This window comes from Larimichthys crocea, chromosome VII, assembly GCF_000972845.2.
Source record: "Larimichthys crocea isolate SSNF chromosome VII, L_crocea_2.0, whole genome shotgun sequence".
NCBI lineage: Eukaryota > Metazoa > Chordata > Actinopteri > Sciaenidae > Larimichthys > Larimichthys crocea.
In genome coordinates, this window is record NC_040017.1 from 11232614 (window position 1) to 11254267 (window position 21654).

Genomic DNA, 21654 nt, shown 5'->3' on the forward strand with positions numbered 1-21654 from the left:
TGCATTTCTTACTCCACTATATTTATTCCATACCTACAGGGTTACCTTTTACATGAAAACATATATGCTTACATGATATAACGCAGTACTATATTACAAATCTAACTAGTAGTATGCAAAGTATGAGCCATTCTGCAAATTGAGTACTTTTACTTTTGATATGTGAACCACTTCATATTTTTAGACTATGATATTTCTTTATATTGTATTATTATATATTATTTATAGTATTTTTTTTTACCAAAGTAAATGATCTGAGTGCTTCTTCCACCACTGCAGCTAATCAATAAAATATTCAGTGAGTAATATGTGAGTGAGCCAAGATGACAACCCAACCAAAATCTAAGGTTTTGTGCATAACAAAACTCACAATAGAGTTAGAGCAAAGAAAGGAACTCACTGATGATATTACAGTGTGTTCTCAACCACTATGGATGACTGGTTTGAAAGGCTGTATAAAAAACTCAACAGGCAAACTTCAAAATCAATCAAGAAATTGGTAAAGGAAATTGGCATCCATTGCTTATGACGTCATGCGCAGGACTCACGACCTTGGTCAGTAGAAAGGGGGGGGCGGCCGGCTATTACCGCGCGCTGCGTTTATAATATATGCTTATATGTTTGTTTTCACGCGTGGGGCAGGTGTCGCGTGAACGCCAGGCGTCCCAGTGAAATAAAGAAAGTGTCTCTATCCTCCAGGCTGACGCTCACTTTTGTCTTTTGTTGAAAGTGCTCCTCCCCACCCCCTTTTTCCTGTGTTACTCCGCTGTGGCGGAAGTAAGTCGTATCGCTGAGGCCTCATCCTTCCAATGGCGACTGCAAACAGGCTGAATAGAAAGCGGGAGCAACCGTGGAGGGGGTCAGAGCTGTGTAGCCGAAATTAAATAAATATATCCTATTCTCCGTAGTCATAAAGTTAGCCTAAAATTTGTCTCACCTCTCCAAATCACGGCCGATTCAATGGCCAAAAATCGGAACATTTCGCTCCTTGAGTCGGGTAAGCTGCAGAAGTAAAAACCCCAATTGATAGCTTCATTTACAACGATAACGCTGGCGCTAATTGATATCCCGGACTGCTTTTTCTCACGGTTTATGTCCTTCACTGTTCAATTTCAGAGCTCTATTACTTGATTTCTCGTTTTCTAACAACGGGTCCATGTCGGAGAGCGGCTGAGGTGAGCTGGCGTGTCTTTTGCCTTGACACAGTGTGTTGTTGTATCTCCAAAATAGTTAACCAGCTAGTTAGATAATGGAGTTAATAAGAGGCTGTGTAATCTGAATCGCCTCTTTTAATCCACCGCAGGTCCTGGCGAGTGAACTACAGGAATATCAGGTGTGTATCCTCACTGCCTCCGCCGCTTGCGAGTTAGTGCTAGCTGCTATCCGTCGGTGTTGACTGAGTCTGGGCATAAAACTTGTCCCACTCGGTCGACTTTTTAATACCTCTGTACGTCTCACTCGTTTGACATCACCCGGTTTTTCAGCCTAAAGTGTGCCTGCTGCTGTTTTCTGTGGTGACTCCGCTTTACCCAAACTCTGTTTTCGACAGCTCTTACCGGGGAGACTGGACTGGCTTGGAAACGAGCACCCGAGAACATATGAAGATGTGGTGAGGTTTAACTTTAATATCTGTTGTTAAGTTCAATGTCGGCGCTTGTTATTGTCTTGTGACGGCGGACTGCGTGTCCATGCTCTGTTCTTGTTTACGCTCTTTGTTCTTTTTCCTGTTGGACTACTGTCGGTTTTCTGTGAGTTGGCATGATTGACAAGGTCACAACTTGCTCCCACCGACTCAATTTTTCAAAGCCAATTGAGGTACGATGGCTCAGAAAATGGTATTTGCACAGAGGGTTTAATATTATTTAGCCCCGACTGTTGTACTGCAGATAGGGTGGGTTGTACGGCTTCTTTCGACGTCGAGACGGCTCCGCTGGCCAATCAGAGACCGAGACACGCTGTCTCTGCGTTATTTCGCATGTGACCTCAGCTGTGATTGGTCCGTCAAAGAAGGAAAGTTTTTGCATAGGAAGCCACGCCCATAGGAACAGGAGTTGGTTGAGAAGCACATGAAGCCACCAAAACCATGGCAGACATTTATTCTGACAAAACAGTTTTAGGCAGCTCCTACAAAAAAAGTCTTTTTTAAACGTGTAATATCACATTAAATACGTACAAATACATACATAAATACACAAGTCTCTAATCTGTTTTTACACTGAGAGAAAGCTTCAGCTTGAATTTTACGGACAGAATCCTGTTGTATAAAATACAAAGGTCAGATATTGTATATGTTATCTGCTTCACAGCAATTACCAACTATTGATTAGTCTGCTGATTCATTGATCAGTCTATAAAAACATCAGAAAACGGTAAATATGACCATAACAAGTTTTGACAGCCTAAGCTGACCGTGTCACATTGCTTATCTTGTTTGAGCAACGCCCTAAAACCCAAATATATTCATCCATTTTCTGTGACCGCTTAGCCTTGTAAGGGGGGCAGGGGGCTGAAGCCCAACCATATTCAATTTACAATAATATTGAACATAGAACAGCAGCAAGTTGTCACTTTTAAGCTTTTTTTTTATTGTAGTGTTTTAATCTCATACCAGATCTCTACCAGATCTGGTTCCAGTGTCATATCACTTCCTTTGTTTGCCTTGACAGGTTGCAGCCAACAGACATATTGCACCAGACCATTTGCTACGGATATGTAAGCAGATTGGACCAATTCTTGACAAAGAGGTGCCATCATGTGTCCCAGGCGTACACTCTCTCCTGGGGTCTGGAAAACAGTCGATGCTTAGGACCGCAAAAGGTACACGATCCAGAAGCATTTCAGAATGAGCTGCTTCTTTTTCCTTCTCCATACTATGTTGTGAAAATTATTCAGGCTTTTTACATTCATTAAATATTATAGTTGCACAGATGGTAATAAGCTGAATCATTCTGTGAACTTCTTGTTTTGATTTTCAGACTGTGACAGTGTGCGGTCTCAAGCTTCATCATATGCAGCCCTACACCGGGGCAGACCACCAGAGAGGCCTTTGAACTGCAAGAAACCTCCACACCTAGGTAGAACTGGCTTCACTCAATATGTGTTTTACAAAATGATATGGATGTGCCTCGAATTGTTCTGCATGTACTTGGCATGGTATTGCTTGACAGTGTTTTCAACTGCCTCTCTCCACTTACCATGCATGTTATGTGTGTATTGAATTCAGATCCTCCTCCCCAAATGATTGAGCACACTTTGTATTTCATAGACTGTCCCAAGTATTTTTTTAGGCTATGGATCCATCAGTTTGGTGTGCAGCCATGACTCAGTCATGACTTGATGCAGTGTAATTTGTTATTAATATGACAAATATATTAATCAGTATCTTCCTGTTTGCCCCTGCAGTTGAGTCACTTTTCTCCTGCACACTGCTGCAAAGACTTGTTATGCCTGTTTGCAGCAGTGTTTCCTATTTAAAAATTGCACAAAAAATACACATGTAGGTCTGTGGGATTTCTTATTTATTTAAAGAGTGGCTATTGAAGTTATTCAACTGTTTCAAAGACGTGCACAACAAATCATTAAATGCTTCAAACTACCTCATCTTGGGGCTGTGAGAATTTGAAGCAGATAAAAACCGTATGGATGGTGTCCTTGTTTCCCTGATATTTTGTAGTTTCCCGTAGCAACAGATACAAACCAGATGCACCAGACTTCAGAGCAGCAGCGTAATTGTTATTGTTTACAGAACACATTTGAATTGAAGATGGCATTTTTCGTTTAATGCTGCTGACTTTATATGAAACGATTGGTATAAAAAGAGGCAAGTTAGAGAGAGACAAGCTAAGCTAAAACTTCACTTGCTGCTCTGTTCAGGGGCATAAGGTTTATGGGAAGACAATGCACTTACATGCTTGGTTAAGCACAAGAAAAACAGCCTCTGGTGTTTTTCATATATTTATGTTCATCCCATGATAATGCCCCTCCACTCCCTCCCATATTGGTGTAAATATATCTCCCGCCCACTGTATTTGTGTTGCAACCCTGTAATTATATGACCATATTCTGATGATTGGCATCTTATCACCAACAGTGAAGGTTCACCGAGGGAGAGAGCTGACAGGAGTGCAACGCTACAGCTCCATCAATCCTGTCAGCAACTATGAGCGCATGCGGCTGCACAGGCGGATCCTGGGGCATCTGTCTGCAGTGTACTGTATCGCATTCGATCGCACCGGTCTCAGGATCTTCACAGTAAGCTGAAACTTGTCAACGTATTCCCCTACTCAAAATTTAATTTGCTGTGATCACAGTGATTTTAATTTTACTTTGGCAACACTCAGCTGACTGTGACTGTACATGCTGAATAATGTTATTATCAAATATATTATTATATATTATTTATGTCATAAGAGAAGTTTCAAGTGGTAGACAACTATCTTACGTTGTGGCCTAGACTTGTCTTCTCATGAATACTTGAGTTAATGTTTATTTTATTATTTTTCTTCGCCAGGGCTCAGATGACTGTTTGGTGAAGATTTGGTCTTCCTTTGATGGAAGGCTTCATTCGACGTTGCGAGGACACTCTGCAGAGATCACAGACTTGGCGGTTAATTATGAAAACACACTAATTGCCGCAGGAAGCTGTGACAAGACCATCCGTGTATGGTGCCTTCGTACCTGTGCCCCCGTGGCTGTGCTGCAGGGGCACAGTGGATCCATTACCTCCCTACAGGTAAAAGGATCTCTGTCATGACAATCTGATGGCATTTTAGAAATGAACCTGTCCTGTGTTTTTAAAAAGACAGAATGGTGTAGTATTTTCTGCCATGCATCTCTCATTATTCCACAGTGGGTATCCTTCATTGTACATCAGCTCATTATGCAGACTTTAACTATTTTGAGAATCTTCTCAGTTCTGTTTTTGTTTTTATATGTCTACAAGCATCTTTGGGAGATTGAGCATTTCTCTCTGCTTTCCACTTGATGATGGAATTTGTTGGCAGTCTATATTTTTGCTGCATTGACATCGCCCGAAATAAAACAAAAAGAAGAGGTGGTAGCAGCTCTGGCAAACTCTAAAAATCTTTTCCATTCGTTTCCATGAGCTGTCATTGCATCTTCTCTTAATCGTATTTCATCATTGTTAAGACTTTTAGTGCGCACCAGAAAATACATTTAAGCTTCTCTTGCTTGTTGGCTCAATATCAGGATTCTTGCCTGACAGGGACAGTAAGGGGGCAGGGGGAAGGTTAATATTTAACCCTCCGCATAGAATAAAATCAAGTTTCAAATCAAGTTTGTATAGCCCTTTTAAAATAGCCGAACAGTACCCAAAGTGCTTTACAACAAAGCCATAAAACAATACATAACAGATACATAACAAACAAATACAATTAAAAGTGCTGCATGAATGCATGATATAATTAATTTGGAGTTTCATTTGTGAACGTCTTGTGTTTTCAGTTCTCACCTTTTGCCAAGGGCTCAAAACGTTACATGCTGTCCACTGGAACTGATGCAACCGTCTGCTTTTGGCAGTGGGACGTCAACAACATCAACTTTAGGTGAGTGCCACTTTACATTACCGTGTTGAGTATGAAACAATAAATTCTATGTTTCATGTGGTCACTTCTAAGGAGAAGCACACTGCTGATATTTGAACAAAATTATTTGTATATCAGTTAAACTGACGTGGCTATTAGCAGACAGTTAAATAAGTTAAGCTGTAGGCTGTTAATGGTAAATAGAAGCTGGAAATGGCAGCGCTCGTTACATGGAAATCTGCAGCAGGGCTACAGCAAACTGTAGAAGACCAACCAAACTGAGATGACAGTTCCTGTTCACACTTAAGAGTAATAGTTGCATTCAACGAGCCTGCTTTTCTCTGATAAACTGCATTCATAAGCATCTAGCTGTGTGTTAGATTAAAGTATAAAACAAACTAAACTAATAAGATATGAGGAGAGACTTGAACTAAATAGGCATAAAGTGATCTCCGGTTAACTCACAGTGTGTGGATGAGCCTTATCTGATAGGAAGGAATGTGTTGGCATCAGATCTGACTGTACTGTAGCGTTTGTCATGCTGAAGTTGAAAGGCCGGTTAGTTTAGCTGAAAGTTGACTGAAAATTAACAGCCGTGTTAAAGGAGGGGCCCACAAGTAAACATTAGATATAACAGTTGTGACTTTTATAACGACTGTGTATTTAACAGCCCTGGTGGAAAAAAAACAAAGAATATTGGCACATGATCCTGCTCCTGTTTTATTATGTTTGTGTGTCAGAAAAATTAAACAAACTGTCTTATTTTATATAAAATCTGTGACTTTTTTTTTTCTTTTTCTATTGTCTTTGAAGTGATCGGCCCCACAAATTTACAGAGCGGCCGAGGCCTGGAGTTCAGACGGTGTGCTCCTCATTCAGTCCAGGTAATAATCATTTTAGCTAGACTGGTCTATTGAATAGTGTTACAGATTGTGTTGAATGAACCTGTATGGATGCTGCTCGATGCTACTAGCCAGTGTAATTATGATACACATGATTATAATAACCTCTGAATTTTTTTTTTCAGGTGGGATATTCTTAGCAACAGGAAGTACTGATGATGTCATCAGAATATATTACTTGGGAAGCGGGAGTCCAGAAAAGATATCAGAGCTCCATGAGCACACGGTGAGCGCCTTCTTAAAAGCTAAACGTTGATGTGCATCATGTTGCATACAGGAGAACATGTTGACATAAACTAAACTTCTCTCTCCAGGACAAAGTCGACAGCATCCAGTTTTGCCACTCAGGTGAAAGGTATGGTAGAATCATTGTATTTACTCACCATCAGTTTCTAATGGTAGCAACACTGAATTAAAATAAATTGTGCGTACGGTGATGGTGTAAAGTGTTTGCTGCCGTCCTGTTTCAGATTCGTGAGTGGAAGTCGAGATGGAACAGCACGGATCTGGAAGCTTCATCAGCGACAGCAGTGGAGGTGCATCTTGCTCAACATGTCTGCCACTCTTCCCGGGTAAGGGGCACTTTGCTGATGTTCCACCAGTGTGCATGTGGTGATAATTGCAGTCTTGGAGTACTTTGATGCAAATAGCAAAACAAAGACGTACGCTGTGTGTGCAACAGAATATGCAAAAACACGATTCCCATTTGCTGTTAAAAATATCTGGGACTTAACGAAGTTCAATCATTTTGTTCTCTTGGCGTCACCAAAGAGCATGTACATGTACAACCTGATGTCAGCTGAGGAATCCATTTACACAAATGTTTTATTTTACAACCCGGTGAGAGGGCTGTGCTAACAGGTTGTAAAGACCTTTCCGTTACTTCCACATTTAATAACACCAGACTAGCTACTGTGTGGAGTGTGACATTACTGGAGAGTAGCAAAAGTTTTACTTTGGCTGCATTGATCTGCTAAATTTGTAGAATATATAGAATATTGAAAACGTTCTCTTGGACAGTTTATTCAGTGTCAGACCTACACAAATTCAGGCTTAATTTCATAACAGATTATTGTTTATCCCCATAGCTTGTCTGTCGGCCCTGAGAGTAACTGTCAGTTTCTATAATCGCCTCGTCTGCCAAAGGCATTTTCACATTGTCACTGCCTTTCACAAGCAATGTTTGTGACTAAAGTAATTAGTTAAGTCATGTCATCATTTTCAGTACATTGCACATACATTAGTGTTACATTTGCTAATGCATGTTAAGTAAGCACCATGTGGGTTTAATTATTTTTTTCATATAGCTGTGGCAGTTGGACGATAACTCTATATTCACCCAGTCTGCTCAATATTAGAGAAGTGTTTTTTTTTTTGTTTTTTTTTAGCAGAAATTAGGTTACCAACTTCTTTATCTTGTTCAGTGAAGTGAAAGAGGAAGAACAATGTCGTGGAACAACATGCATATTGCAACAGAAAAGAGGATAAACTTTGGGATAGGGCTTAATTGGCTTAATGTCTAAAAATTATAGCATCAGACAAGTTACCAAATTTTTTGCCGTTTGTGTTGAGAAATTAATCAACTGTATCATTATTAGACAGCATATTTTCAGTTGCAACATGAAGTACGTGTTATTTCTAACTGGATGTTTTCCCCCTCGTAGTGCTGAAACAATGAGTGAAGAAGAAAGCTACTTCAAACCCAAAGTCACCATGGTAGCGTGGGATCGCCATGATAATACAGTCATCACGGCTGTTAACAACCATCTCCTCAAAGTGTGGAACTCCTACACAGGACAGCTGCTACATATCCTTAAAGTAATTGTGACAAATTGTTTTGTTTCTCTTAGTAAAATATGAATGTGGATATCACAACCTTCCAATTTATTTGAGACTAACACAACATTGTTTGCAGGGCCACGAGGCTGAGGTGTTTGTCCTGGAGCCGCACCCGTTTGATCCCAGGATCATCCTGTCTGCCGGCCATGATGGGAATGTCTTTATATGGGATCTGCTGCGAGGGACAAATACACAGCACTACTTCAACATGGTACACTGACGCTCAGCACTATCAGAACATGGTTTTTACACACTGGTAAAAACAGATCAAAACTCTATTTAGATGCACAACATGACAAACACAGCACTAATCAAAATGGTGACAGATTTAGTTTACCTACATATGTCTCTGTGTGTGCCTCAAACATCAGTTTTATCAGGCGTCACATAGTATGCTTGTAACTCTCATTTCTCCTGAATCTACCATCTTTTTTCTTTTTCACCTTCCATCAATGAATACCAATTACTTTGGCTATTGTTCCACACAGTGGGTTCAGGGAAGAAACAGAATGTGATATTTTTTTGTTCCTGGGTTTTATTTTTAATCTACTTTGACGTCCTGCAGAAAAGAAAAAAAAAAAAAATTCAAGGACACACATCCTGAACAACTTTTAGAAATATTGCTTAAAAACTCTGCCTTTGTCTCCCTCACTAATTAATTTCTGTACCTGGGGTGATTTCGTGTTTCTCATCCAGATTGAGGGCCAGGGTCACGGAGCAGTTTTCGACTGCAAATTCACCCCGGATGGCCAACGCTTCGCCTGCACAGACTCCCATGGCCATCTGCTCATCTTTGGCTTCGGCAGTTCCAAGCCGTACGAGAAGGCAAGTGTATCTCACATGCATATTCACACAAACCATCCATCATTGTTGCCAGGTGAAACCCATATTAATGCTATTTTCTGGACAATTGTTTCACTTGATAAATACACTGTATGTTTCAAAGTCCTTGAATTTTAACACTGTAGTGTGAAAATGCATCCAAAAATAAGTGTGTGTGAATAATCCCACATCATATGAATGTAACAAAAGCAACAGTGTAAAGCTATATCTTAAACTTAAACTGTTTCTTTACTCCTGATCTCCACGCAGCTTCCAGACCAGGTGTTCTTCCACACAGACTACCGACCGCTGATCCGGGACACCAATGGCTTTGTGCTGGATGAACAGACGCAGCAGGCACCTCATCTCATGCCCCCGCCCTTCTTGGTGGATGTGGATGGAAACCCCCACCCACCAAGGTAGAGATGATATTTAAGTTATACTTCAAGCCATTAACTGCAGATGTCTGATTGTTTAGTACATGCAATTCTTGATGCCCTAGGTCACCATGAAAAACAATGATTTTCTGTTTTTATATGTGTAATACAGCAAGGTCAGTGTTGGATTGACTTGGAAGCTGTTTTTTGTTGGTTTTTTTAGCTAAAATATATCTTGTGCGATGTGCTAAAATTTCTTTATTTGTTGTTCAGGTACCAGCGTCTTGTCCCAGGCCGGGAGAACATTGCTGCTGAACACCTGGTTCCTCAGCTGGGATATGTAGCCACCAGTAAGAGATAGATAGACCAAACTGCACACAGGCATTAATTAGACCACAATCAGCCCTTTATAAAGTTTACAGAGGAACTAGATTTAAGAACATCTGAATATTATTAGCACTGTTACAGAGTCTTGACAAGCTACTGTCCCACTCATGCTCTTGGTTCTCCTGTTTGATGACATCTTCAGGTGATGGTGAGGTGGTGGAGCAGGTGATCAGTCAGCAAACTGCAGAGCACGAAGAGGTTGCAATAAGACGCAGCAGCCTTCTAGACGAGGCCATCCGACATCTGCAGCAGCAACAGGACCGGCAGAACCAACCTGGAACGGCGGCAGCTCCTGAGGCTGGAGCCGGACCAGAAGGGCAAGCTGAGGCACAGGGCCCAGCCTTGGCACCAGCACCAAGCACACCACGCAGAGGTATCAATAGACCCACCAGCGTTGTGTTGGATTGCTTTAGCAATCAAATACATTGATCCAGTGAGCTGTTGGAGGCTAGCTGTGCACTTTCTAAAGCCTCACACAGTGTCCTGAAAATTCTGCTGAATCATTTACTGAAGGTTAATCTTTTGTTCTTTTTATTTCATTACAGTGTCTGTGAATGATAGAGCAGATGTGCAGTCACCACCTAATGTGGGGCTGCGCCGCAGCGGACAGGTGGAGGGTGTTCGTCAGATGCATCAAAATGCTCCTCGCAGCCAGATGGCTACCGAGAGAGACCTGCAGGCCTGGAGACGCAGGGTGGTGGTGCCTGAACTCCCAACCAGCAGCTACCGGTATAGACGTCTTTTAATATGACTGAAATGGATCCTTCTCCCATTTTAGATCAGATCAATATTAAGATAATATGTAACCAAATTCAACATTTTACATATTCACGTCCAAAAACAGCTTTTTAGGTTTAGATTTTTTTTTAATTTTATAACATGACTTGCTTTAGTTCAAGTTCCAATATCATTATTTCTCGATTGTAGGCACAAAAGATTGATTGACAGGAAAGTGACAAACATATCCATCAAACAACAGAGTGTGTGGCTTGCATACTGAATGAGATTTTTACTTAATTTGCTCTAAATTCTGTCACTGTTCATCGTATTTCAGGGACCAGGAGGACGTTCGAGCAGCTAAAGGAGATGACGAGGTGGCTCTGTACAGTACAAAGAAGAGACGCATTATCTACAGCAGCTGTCGAGTAGGTTTCTTTTTCTCTTGCCAATTTAGGAAGCCTTGAATCCTCTATTTTGTGGTTGATTATTGGTCAGTATGTACTGTATACAACTGCACTGGTATCAATGTATCGTCACCATGCCCTCTGTAGGATTGTGTGCATTTTTATTTTAGACAAAAACTGAAATATTTGTCAGCATTTTTCTGCCTTTTCTTTTCTTTTTACCACAACGTCTGTACAAATCTTTGCACTGGTGTTGAGTCAGTCCCATCTGTCCCTTCAGGATGATTCAGATGACGAACCTTCCACTGCGAAGCGGGCACACGGCCACGGTGACGGGCTGGAATTCATGGACTTGTCATGTGAAGAGGGAGAGGAGACAGCAAGCTCCGAGGTACATAGTGAGGTATAATATTTTAAACTCTCTCGACTTTGATAAAAGTTTGATTTACAAGTGTCTTTTTTTTTCTTCAGGATTTTAAGTTTTTGTGTTTAATGTGTTCAGGACAATGAGTTGGACGGCAGTGAGCTGGATTCCTCCAATGACGAGGAAGAGTGGAATAGTGACAGCTCAAGGTATAATGTTTTATAAGGTCACACAGTTTGGGGAGTCATTCTTAGAATTAGTTTGAACTTGTTTCGAGTACCAGATAAATTTATAATTTATACAGAATAGTATTGACTTTCATTTTACCCCTGTGCCCCAAGCAGGTTAAAACAAGTTATTTAAGTTTTTGCTCTGCCTGTTTTCATTAAGAATTCATTCAGTGTTTTACTTTCTACATTAACAGTAAAATTAACAGATAACCGAAGACATCAAAACTATAATGTTGTAAACAAAGCCGCTTGTGTTGAATGAGAAGCTCTGTCCAAACTTTTGACCGGTACCGTATAGAGCTTAACGTTGTAATCATAACTGCCCTTCATTGGACAGCCACACGTCAAGCGAGTACTCCGACTGGACGGCGGACGCTGGCATCAACCTGCAGCCCTCCACCCCCTTGTCGTCACGCAAACGAGTGCAGCGCAGACTCAGCACCTCTGAAGAGGAGGAGGAAGAGAATGAGGAAGAGGAGGAGAAGCAGCAGCAGCAGAGTGATGAGGAGGAAAAACCTGGGAAGAAAAGCAAAGAGAAGACCAAAAAACTAAAGAATAAGTCACCCAGGGTCAGTTAAATACAGTGTATACAGTATATCCTACTGCCCTGATGACATATTAATCCTAATATGAATATTTACTGGTTAAACATTGTCCAGACTCCACTTGAGTCATTGAGGAAATATATAATTATGATTTATTTTAAAACTGGTTGACGATTACATTTACTTACTTAATGTTTTACATCTTGATGTTCCGATCAGCGTCCGAAGGCCAGACCATCCATCAACAGAGAAGTCTCTAATGAGTTCAGACCCTCACCATGGATCACTGATGTCATTCCCAGGAAGTCTCCTTTTGTTCCCCAAATGGGCGATGAGGTGTGCACATTAGACATTAGGAAAGGCAATTTACACAAGTTAGTTGGTTTGTTCAAATATCTTTTGTATTTATTATTTTAGCAGATTGTGAGACTAAATACTTTTGGCAAATCTCTTGGCGGTTCAGCGGGGCATCATGATCATCATCCCGTTTCTCATCACATAGAGAAGTTACTCTCTAAGCGCTGACTCTCTTTGTCTGTCAGGTGATCTACTTTCGGCAGGGACACGAGGCCTACGTTGAGGCCGTGAGCCGGAGTGACCTGTACCCCATCAACTTAGACAAACAGCCCTGGAAGAAAATGGAGCTGCGGGTAAGACCAATACATTTCTTTTATGGTAATACAGGGTTCCTGTTCTTCTTTTGTAATTTAAATGCAAACAAGTAAACCCTGAACCTGTTTTTTTATTGTAAATGGTTTCCAGATTTGTTAATAAAAATGCAAACATAATGAAAATTCTGCTGTATATTTTCTAGGACCAAGAGTTTGTGAAGATAACTGGGATTAAATATGAAGTCTGCCCTCCAACACTTTGCTGTCTGAAGCTGACTCTTATTGATCACGGCACTGGCAAAATCACAGACAAGTCATTTTCTGTCAAGTAAGCAGCTCCGTTTCATTAACTGGCTCTCTATCAAGAAAGAAATTAGATATTGTTGCATTTCTAATGAGAGTACCATTAGCAAGTCAATATGAAACTCTGACTGTACAGATATGGTTATGGTTATGATAATAAGGACCCTGCTTACAAAATTGAGGGGAAAAACAAATTCTGTTTTTGGCTTTGACATGCTGGCTGAATTTCTGATACTGTAATTTGTGCTTTTTTATGAAATGGATGTGATCGTTTCCACATGGACAGTCTTTAATTGTTATTATGCTTCCTCATTAAAGTGGCACTGGCTTCTTCTACAGGTATCACGACATGCCAGATGTGATTGATTTCCTCGTGTTGAGGCAAAGTTATGACGAGGCACTCCGTAGAAACTGGCAACCAAGTAAGTCTGTGCGCCTTTTTATAAGAGATATTCTTTGTTTTGAGGCCAAGTAACAGAAGCACACCAAGTCCTCTTATGGGGAGCACTTTTCCACTGTGAGACTTAATTACTGCACTGCTTCTTCTCGGTCAAGGCTTTGATAAATGACTAATTGTTGTTTACGGACATCTTGTTTTGAATCATTAGTGCAGTGTCTTTGTGCCTCCTCTAAAATTCGTTAACATCTTCTCTTGTGCAGACGACAGGTTCCGTTCAGTGATCGACGATGCCTGGTGGTTTGGGACCATCGTCTGTCAGGAGCCTTACCAGCCAGAATATCCTGACAGTCTCTTCCAGTGCTTCAAAGTCAGGTAGGGGTCGTGGTCACCAAGATAATATCAAATATTAGTGTGTTTCTAGGACACGGTGCTTGTTATACTGTCACTATTTGAAGCAAAGCTTTGACACAGTATGACAGTATGAGTGAAGTGACTGACACTTTTGGGTTGTCTGCCGCTCGAGACGATGAGTAAATCCAAATCTAAATCTAAGCTTTGTTTCTCAAAAGTGTATTTGATGCATCTTTATTTTGCAGCACATTCAGATGTACTTTTATATTCTACAGTATCCAATTAGTCAGTCAGGACCAGTCTGTCGGTCCCCTAGTGGTTTTTAAGAGGCACGACAGTGTCATTGCTTAAAGAGAAGTGAGTGTGATAGTTGACACCTTGTGTTTTCACCAGATGGGACAACGGGGAAACCGAGAAACTGAGTCCTTGGGATGTTGAACCTATTCCAGATGATGGTAATTAAAAGTTTTTTTAATAGCCTATTGCTGTCAAATCCATACACAGAGAAGGTGCTGGGGTATGTTCACCATGTGGGGTTTCAACACAATATTGAAGTCTGTTTCTGCTGTGCAGCCCAGCAGCCAGAGACAGAAGGAGGTGGCATCCCCGCGACAGCAGATGAGATGAGCGAGCTTATGTACAAGCCTCTGCCAGGGGAGTGGGGGGAAAGGAGCAGGGACGAGGAGTGTGAACGCGTCATCTCTGGCATCGACCAACTCATCACCGTCGGTATGTGTCTCACTCTCATCAGGGTATCTGTAGGTTCCTTCAGCTATTCTCGGTTATACTAACCCACATCTCTGTGTTTCTGCTACAGAGATTGCAGCTCCCTTCTCTGGTCCTGTGGACTTAGTCCAATATCCCACCTACTGCACTGTGATTGCTTATCCCACCGACCTGGGCACCATCAGACTACGACTCCTGAACAGATTCTACAGGTCAGTCCTTCCACCTGTCTGATGATGCGAGCAGGTCAAACTGTGGAAGTAGTGTTGACCCAGCTCTGAAACGTCTTCATCTGTCGAAATTTAAATAACAGATGTTTGCACAGACGCTGTTTATTTACTCACCTCTGCTAATCCACAGGCGCCTCTCAGCATTAATTTGGGATGCCAGGTATATTGCACACAACGCCCGCACTTTCAATGAGCCAAGGAGCAAGATTGCCCACTCTGCAAAAATCATCACAAATGTCCTCCAGAAATTTGTCAAGTACGTTTTACTCATCGTTTGTCACTAGTATTTATATATAAATCTAGATTTATATACACGTGAAGTTTAAACTTTTTTTTTCTGACTTTTCCAGTAACCCAAGTTGTACAGATATCATGGAGATTTACAATGCTGTTGAAGAAATGGATGATGATGATGAGGTAAGCATTAGTCATTAGTACATTTGTTTGATGAATCATGTGCCCTTTCTTTCAAATGACTACATATTAATTTGAATAGTAAATATATGCAACAAATAGATAATTAAAAGAACAGAAAGGTAGGTAAAGAAAATCTGAATTGCCCGTAAAATTAAGGAAGGTTTTCCATTTTTAGTTGCTGTCACCTCTGCAATTGTCATTCGATTTATGATCGGATTCAAGTGATCCAAATGTCATTTCTGCCTACAGGAAGAGGATACAGAAGCACCAGGAACATCCTCTGGACACAGACTGCGTCAGGTAAATAGACGATGATTAAAAAAATATTTATTCTATTAAAACAACACAAAACACTTACCAAAACACTGGTTGTTTAAACTGTGTGTTGGATACATCCGTGCTGTCACTCTGAGATACAATGGATGAGAAAATAGAGATGAGAATTTGGCAGCGGTTTGACTCTTTAATTATTCAACAGTAGCATGTGTTACATGTCATGATGATTTCCTCTCGATCTCCTTCATCCGCAGCGCTCTGTAGAGGTGGTGCCTGACAGAGACGCCTGGAAGGAACAGTGCAAGAATCTGCTCAATTACATATTTGAGTGTGAGGACTCTGAACCGTTCAGACAGCCTGTGGATCCTCAGAACTATCCAGTAAGTTAATACAACACAGCAGGGTATGTTTTGACTTGTGTGTTTCAGTGTTTAAGTCTAAATCATGTTGTGTGTGTCTTACAGGACTACCATGACATCATTGATACACCAATGGACTTTAGCTCAGTGAGAAGGACTCTGGGCGAAGACCGCTATGAAAATCCTATAGAGCTGTGCAAGGACACCCGGCTAATATTTGCCAACGCTAAAGCCTACACACCCAATAAACGCTCCAAGGTAGGGTAATTAAAGATGAACTGCTCTCTAGTCTCCAGAACATGACCATATAAATGTAATTGTTGGACCTTTTTAGTTCTTTTTATATAGATTTTGACTCCAGGTTTTATGTTTTAAACTTATCTGACTGACCATTTCTATCACATTCTAGATTTACAGTATGACCTTGCGGCTCTCTGCCTTCTTCGAGGAGCATATCAGAACAGTCATATCCGAGTATAAAACTGCCGTTAAGAGCAGCGATAGGCTCCGCCGCAGCCAGAGGTTCCGCAAGAAAATGCAGCAGCAAGATCAGCCCTCCACCACAACAAGGTCTGTTCGAGTCATGCATTGCCTGAGCTCATCTGCTCAAGTACAGGAGACACAAGATTAGTGCAGTGGGCATAGATTCAAACATGGCATTAAAATACTGCTAATTTTTGCTTGATTTGCTTTGTTTTTTTTTTCTTATCTGAACACAAACCAATACAGAACAAATGTCTGATTTCACTGTACACTGTTCTGTTGTAAGTCGACAGAACATTTTGGGGCTTTGGGAGTATTTTGATAGCACGTTTGCACGTTACCTGTCAATGTCTGATTTGAAATTGTTCTTTTCTCAAGTCAAAAGAGAGCTGCTGTAAAAACTCAGGAAAAAGTTGAGCCGACGTCAGTGACCAAATCTACCTCAGCCAAAGTGTCTGTTCCTGAGAGAGCCAGGAGGACTCGAAACAGCAGCTCAGGTCACAGATCCTCTGAGGACGACTCTAAAGCTGCTTCGTCAACTCCCGGTACCAAAGATACTTTGCCTCTTTAACAGCAGTCTTATCATGGCTTTCCTCACAGCAGTCCCATTGTGTAATCATGGTGACAATGTAAATTTAACTCACTAAAACTCACTTAACTATCATGGGAGTGGTTTGAAAACTCAAAGCTAAGGTGTGTGGGTGTATAGTTCAAACTTTCACAATATGACACTGTATCTTAAGTACAAGGGAAGTGTTATATTTGATGGAATGAACTCCGCACTGAATCAAGAACAGCAGAGCGACTGTACATTTTTCACTGTGGGCTAAAACGCCTTTCAGACTGCACCTCAATGGTCCATCTCGACTCTCACTTTTTAAAAGAAAACTTCAGTGTAGTTCTCTAACATATTTTTTTTAACTGTTTGTACGGGAGGGGTTGCATTTCCATTTCTTAATCACCCTGATAGCTCTGGTTCCTTTTTTTTTTAAGTATGAATGAACTTTTTTCTTATTGCTTTAGACAAAAGGTGCCAATTGAATGTAACACAATTTAAATATTTCTTTGATTTCAGAGTCTGAGAGTGAGAGCGAGCTGAGTGAGTCAGAGGAGGATAAACGTCCAGGTTCCTCAAGGCAACATAAACTCAGACAGAAAGCAAGAGCTACGAGAAGCAACCGGGCCAAGCAGAGGAAAAAAGGTGAGAAGTTCGGGATTTGTTGTTTTTAAATGTCATGTCTCATTCTAATTAGGAAAAAAAACATTATAGTGTTACATTATCATACATTTGTACTGGGAAAAAAAATTGAAAAATTCACAATTGGAGATGTGTTGCCAGCTGCAGAGAGCGATAGTGAGGAGGAGGAAGATGACGACGAAGAAGAGGAGGAGGAATTCGACAGTGAAGGTGAAGATGGAGAGGATGGAGAGATTTCCTCCCAGTCTACAGGTCGTCGCTATCCCAGCAGGAATAAAAACAGCAGGAGCACACGGCTGACCAGAAACAGTGCCGGCGCAGACAGGAAACGCACAGGTAAACACCACTGACAGCCTCACACCCACCCAGAGGTTTACATGAAACGCACCAGACAGCATGTTAAATATCCGTCTTCATGGCTGACTCCTCAGAGGGCAGAGCAGAGGTGAACGGTCACAGCAGCAGGTCATCTCGCAGAGAGAGGCGACACCACCAGGACTCCGACAGAGCCACATCCCAGGGCTCTGACAGGGAAGAGGAAATCACAGTTCGGCGGTCGGCGCTCAAGAGAAAGACTGCAAGGGCGGCTGTGAATAAGATCAAACTCCTTGAAGCATCAGATGAAGACTATGAGGAGGAGGAGGAGGAGGAGGAAGAGGAGAAGTCAACAAGGAGCAGCAGCCGCCTCCGCCACACAGCCCGGGCCAGCAAACGCACCGCAGTGATTCAGAGCAGCTCTGATTCTGATGAAGAGCCTTCAAGACGGGGTAGGAAAATGCTTTTCTTTGTACTTTGATCATACAGTCTTAAATTTTACACCCATGTATCTTTTTACTTTCCTTTGAATACATGGAAAACACACTTGCATTTTTATCTTTAGACAGTTTACAGGATAGATTGTTTAACTCAACTGGGCCTTGTATCTCTTTCCAGCTTCTCGGAAAACGAAGGAATCAGGTGATGAATCCAAGGATGAGGAGGATCGCAATGACAGTGATGCTTCCTCCTCCCAGAATCATCAGAATGGAGACACAAGGTCCAACAAACAGAAGACTACACGACAAGCTGCTAAGACCAAGGAAAATGGTGAGTAATGTCGTCTCATCAATAACTTTTAGTTGCCACTTATTTGGAAAAGTTTTTCTAATTAAAATGATTAATAATCTAATTAATCTAATCTAATTAAAATTTCTTCCCCTGCAGATACTTTGTCCCAAGTCAATGGACACAGTACAAAACATCACAAGTCTGACAGCAACTCTGAGCAAGAGGAAGCTGCAGAAGAGAGCTCTGGAGAAGCAGAAGAGGAGGAGGAGGAGGAGGAAGAACAGGAGGAACAGGAGGCTGTGTCTCAGAAACCCTCCAGAAGCACAGCAACCACTCCAGCCAGAAAAAAGAGGATCACAAGTGAGGAAGAGGAAGAAGAAGAGGAGGAGGAAGAGGAGGAGGAGGAGGAGGAGGAAGAAGAAGAGGTAGAGGACACTGAACGCAGGCCCACACGACACAAACTTCCTGTAAGCTCAGATGAAGAGGACAAAGACCATAGGTCTCAGAAACACCCACACCAAAATGGAAGAAATGTGGAAGAAGCCATCCACAAGGACTCTAAGAAAAAGAGTAAAGTCTCACCGTCAAAAAGCCAAGATAAACAAAAGTCTGCCTCAACTAATAAACTGGATGGTGCAGAATCAGAGGAACTCAGTGATTCTCCAAAGAGATCCAGCCCACGCAAGAAAAGACTGAAAAAAGACGATGTAGAAAGCAATCACTCCAGTGAGGAATCTGAGGTTGAAACCAAGTCAAAGAGGCCAACGAGAAATAAGGGTAAATCGAAATGGCCTCATGGTGACACCTCAGCTTCTGAAAGTTCTGAGCAGGAATACAAACCCAAGAGGAAGTCGAGGAGGAAACGCTCTACTGGCTCATCAGACGAAGAGTCAGATAATTCTGACAACACGTCAAAAAGGCGACTGGGCCTTCGAGCCCTACCGAAAAAGAAATACATCAGTGACAACTCTCTCTCTGATGAAGACTCAGCTTCTGTGAGCCAGGGTAAACAGAGAAATGGTAACAAATCAGCCATAGTGTCTAGGGAAGACAGGAATAACAAAAGAGAGTCTAACAGAACCTCTCCCAATGAAGCCAGGAATCCGCCGTCTTCCAAGAGAAAACGTATTTACACCTCAGACTCTGAAGAGGCAGAGCAGGGTGGTGAGAAGGAGCCAGTGTCCAAGAACAATAAAAACAGCCGATCAGACTCCTCAAAGCGCCCCAAAAGGGAATCCAAACAAGACGATGGTAACAGCAACGAGGAAGACAGCTCTCCCCAATCAGATTCCAGCAAGGAGGAGAAACAAGATGGTGGTCGTTCAAAGAGTGGGAAAAAGAAGAAGAAGAAAGAGGAGAAGCAGAACGCGAGGCGGCCAAAACACAAACGGAAGGAGAGCTACAGCAGCAGCAATCACAGTTCTGACTCTGAAAGCGAGCAGTTGTCCTCGGCCTCCGAAAACTCGTTTGCCAGCTCAGGGTCCCACAGCAGTCCAAAGAGGAGAAGTCACAGACGGTCTGGGATTGGTGAAAGGACTGCCAGCCGCCAGCTAAGGCAGCGCCGCCGGCGGTCTGCCTCAGAGGAGGAGGAGGAAGAGGAGGTCAGTGACGAGTCATACAGCAGACCGCAGCGAAAGACACGTGTCAACACCCGTAATCGGGGGAAGCGGACTGTGAACTATCACGACAGTGAATAAAGGACGTAGCGGCTGGAACTACAGATGGAGACAGACATTAACTGGAGACCTTAAAGACACTTGATGGCCATGTTATGGTAGTAGCACTGGAGTCCTCGAGAGAAAATGCTGTGAATCTGTTTCATTCAGGGATATTTATATTTTCTATGAAAAACATGTTTATAGATGTAAGACAAATTCAAGCATTTGAATTGCTGGATTTCACAAGAATACAGAGCAAAACACCACCTCCCATACTGCTTGTTGTGATTTGGCCAGCAGAGTAACCATTCTGGGGAACCTTGTCAGCTTGGGTGCTATCTAATATACCTCTGTTTAATCAAGCATATTGCTGGCTTGCACTAAGATACACTGTAATGAGGTATTTCATACACTAGTTTTGCATTAGAAACTCAGGGGTCAACTAAGTTTACTGTAGTCTCAGACATGCAGTTGTTTTTTGAGCTGAGGTTTAAGAACAAGAAACAATTTCAGGTCGGCAGATGTCCAAGCACACTCACTGGGACAAAACAAATCCATGTTCAGATTTTTGACTACAGCACTCCTTTGTAAATCCACATACTTAATGCTTGACTGTATAACGAGTTGATATGAGCCAAATGGACGAATCTGAATTCTTTTCCCCACACCATTTCATTTTCTAAAGTTAGCTTTGTGTTGTATTCTAGTGAATAGATGTAAATATGTGATTGAGAATGACAATGTTTGAAAGGTTTGGCGTTCAGTCAGTAGCAAAACGTTTATTTAAATTTGAGCTTTTTTTATTTTCCTTTGGGGTTTTTTTCTTGTTTTTTTTTTTACTGCATTGTCTTGCCATATGTCACAAATTGGTACTTTTTGCCAAGTACAAGTAACCAAAAGTACTTATTGCAAAATACTGTGATTTCTCATATTGGGAAGACCTTTTATTGTTGTCCTGTGTTACCTATTTTCAGTATTAAATTCTTTTTCAGAGTTGACTTACAACATTTTGCCAGTCACATGGTTTAGTTTTGTTTATGGGGGAGGTTTCTAAATACAGTCGCTTTGACATTTGCTTAATGTTTTTCGTACTACACCTTTAATAACAGATTTCACAGGAGAACTATTAACGCAATGTGGTTGTGGAGTGCAATGAATGAGTTATTCCTCCTATTAATAAAGACATCATTTCAAGGCTTTTGACTCAGTCTTATCTGTTGGCCTTATGAGCATGATTTGTCCATTCATAAATCTGTAACAAGGCTAATTGTTGTTATGTTGCAGTAGGCCTGTTATTTTTATTTGTCTCACTATAATGAGCTTCTGCAAACATCTGGGTTCCCATCACTCTCAAAAACTGAATAGTTGGTTTAATGCCATAATTTCAATTCACAATTAACTTATAAGTGACTTATATAAGAACAAGATTTTGTCATATATATAATGTGTATTAATCAATGAA

General features: G+C 41.5%; 1 protein-coding gene across 2 annotated transcripts; it reads left to right on the top strand.

Moving 5' to 3' along the window:
* Positions 1-673: 673 nt before the first annotated feature.
* On the top strand, positions 674-21389 carry brwd1 (bromodomain and WD repeat domain containing 1). 2 transcript variants are annotated; one of them, XM_019270697.2, is made up of 44 exons: positions 674-997; positions 1117-1175; positions 1304-1333; positions 1550-1609; positions 2667-2817; positions 2976-3074; positions 4091-4251; positions 4511-4732; positions 5464-5564; positions 6357-6427; positions 6571-6671; positions 6760-6800; positions 6916-7017; positions 8110-8263; positions 8361-8495; positions 8981-9109; positions 9377-9525; positions 9757-9833; positions 10013-10243; positions 10416-10599; positions 10925-11015; positions 11275-11385; positions 11497-11567; positions 11926-12157; positions 12353-12469; positions 12676-12783; positions 12948-13072; positions 13387-13469; positions 13708-13819; positions 14192-14253; positions 14372-14527; positions 14616-14736; positions 14885-15010; positions 15105-15171; positions 15421-15471; positions 15702-15827; positions 15912-16064; positions 16216-16376; positions 16668-16834; positions 17365-17490; positions 17629-17823; positions 17919-18254; positions 18421-18573; positions 18691-21389. In XM_019270697.2, exons 1-44 carry the CDS (start codon positions 961-963, stop codon positions 20229-20231), a joined length of 6885 nt encoding a protein of 2294 aa, XP_019126242.2. In that variant the 5' UTR covers positions 674-960; the 3' UTR covers positions 20232-21389. The 2 variants fall into 2 exon arrangements, with proteins under 2 accessions (XP_019126242.2, XP_010731888.3); XM_010733586.3 differs by having other exon boundaries at positions 675-997; positions 11275-11397.
* Positions 21390-21654: the final 265 nt, after the last annotated feature.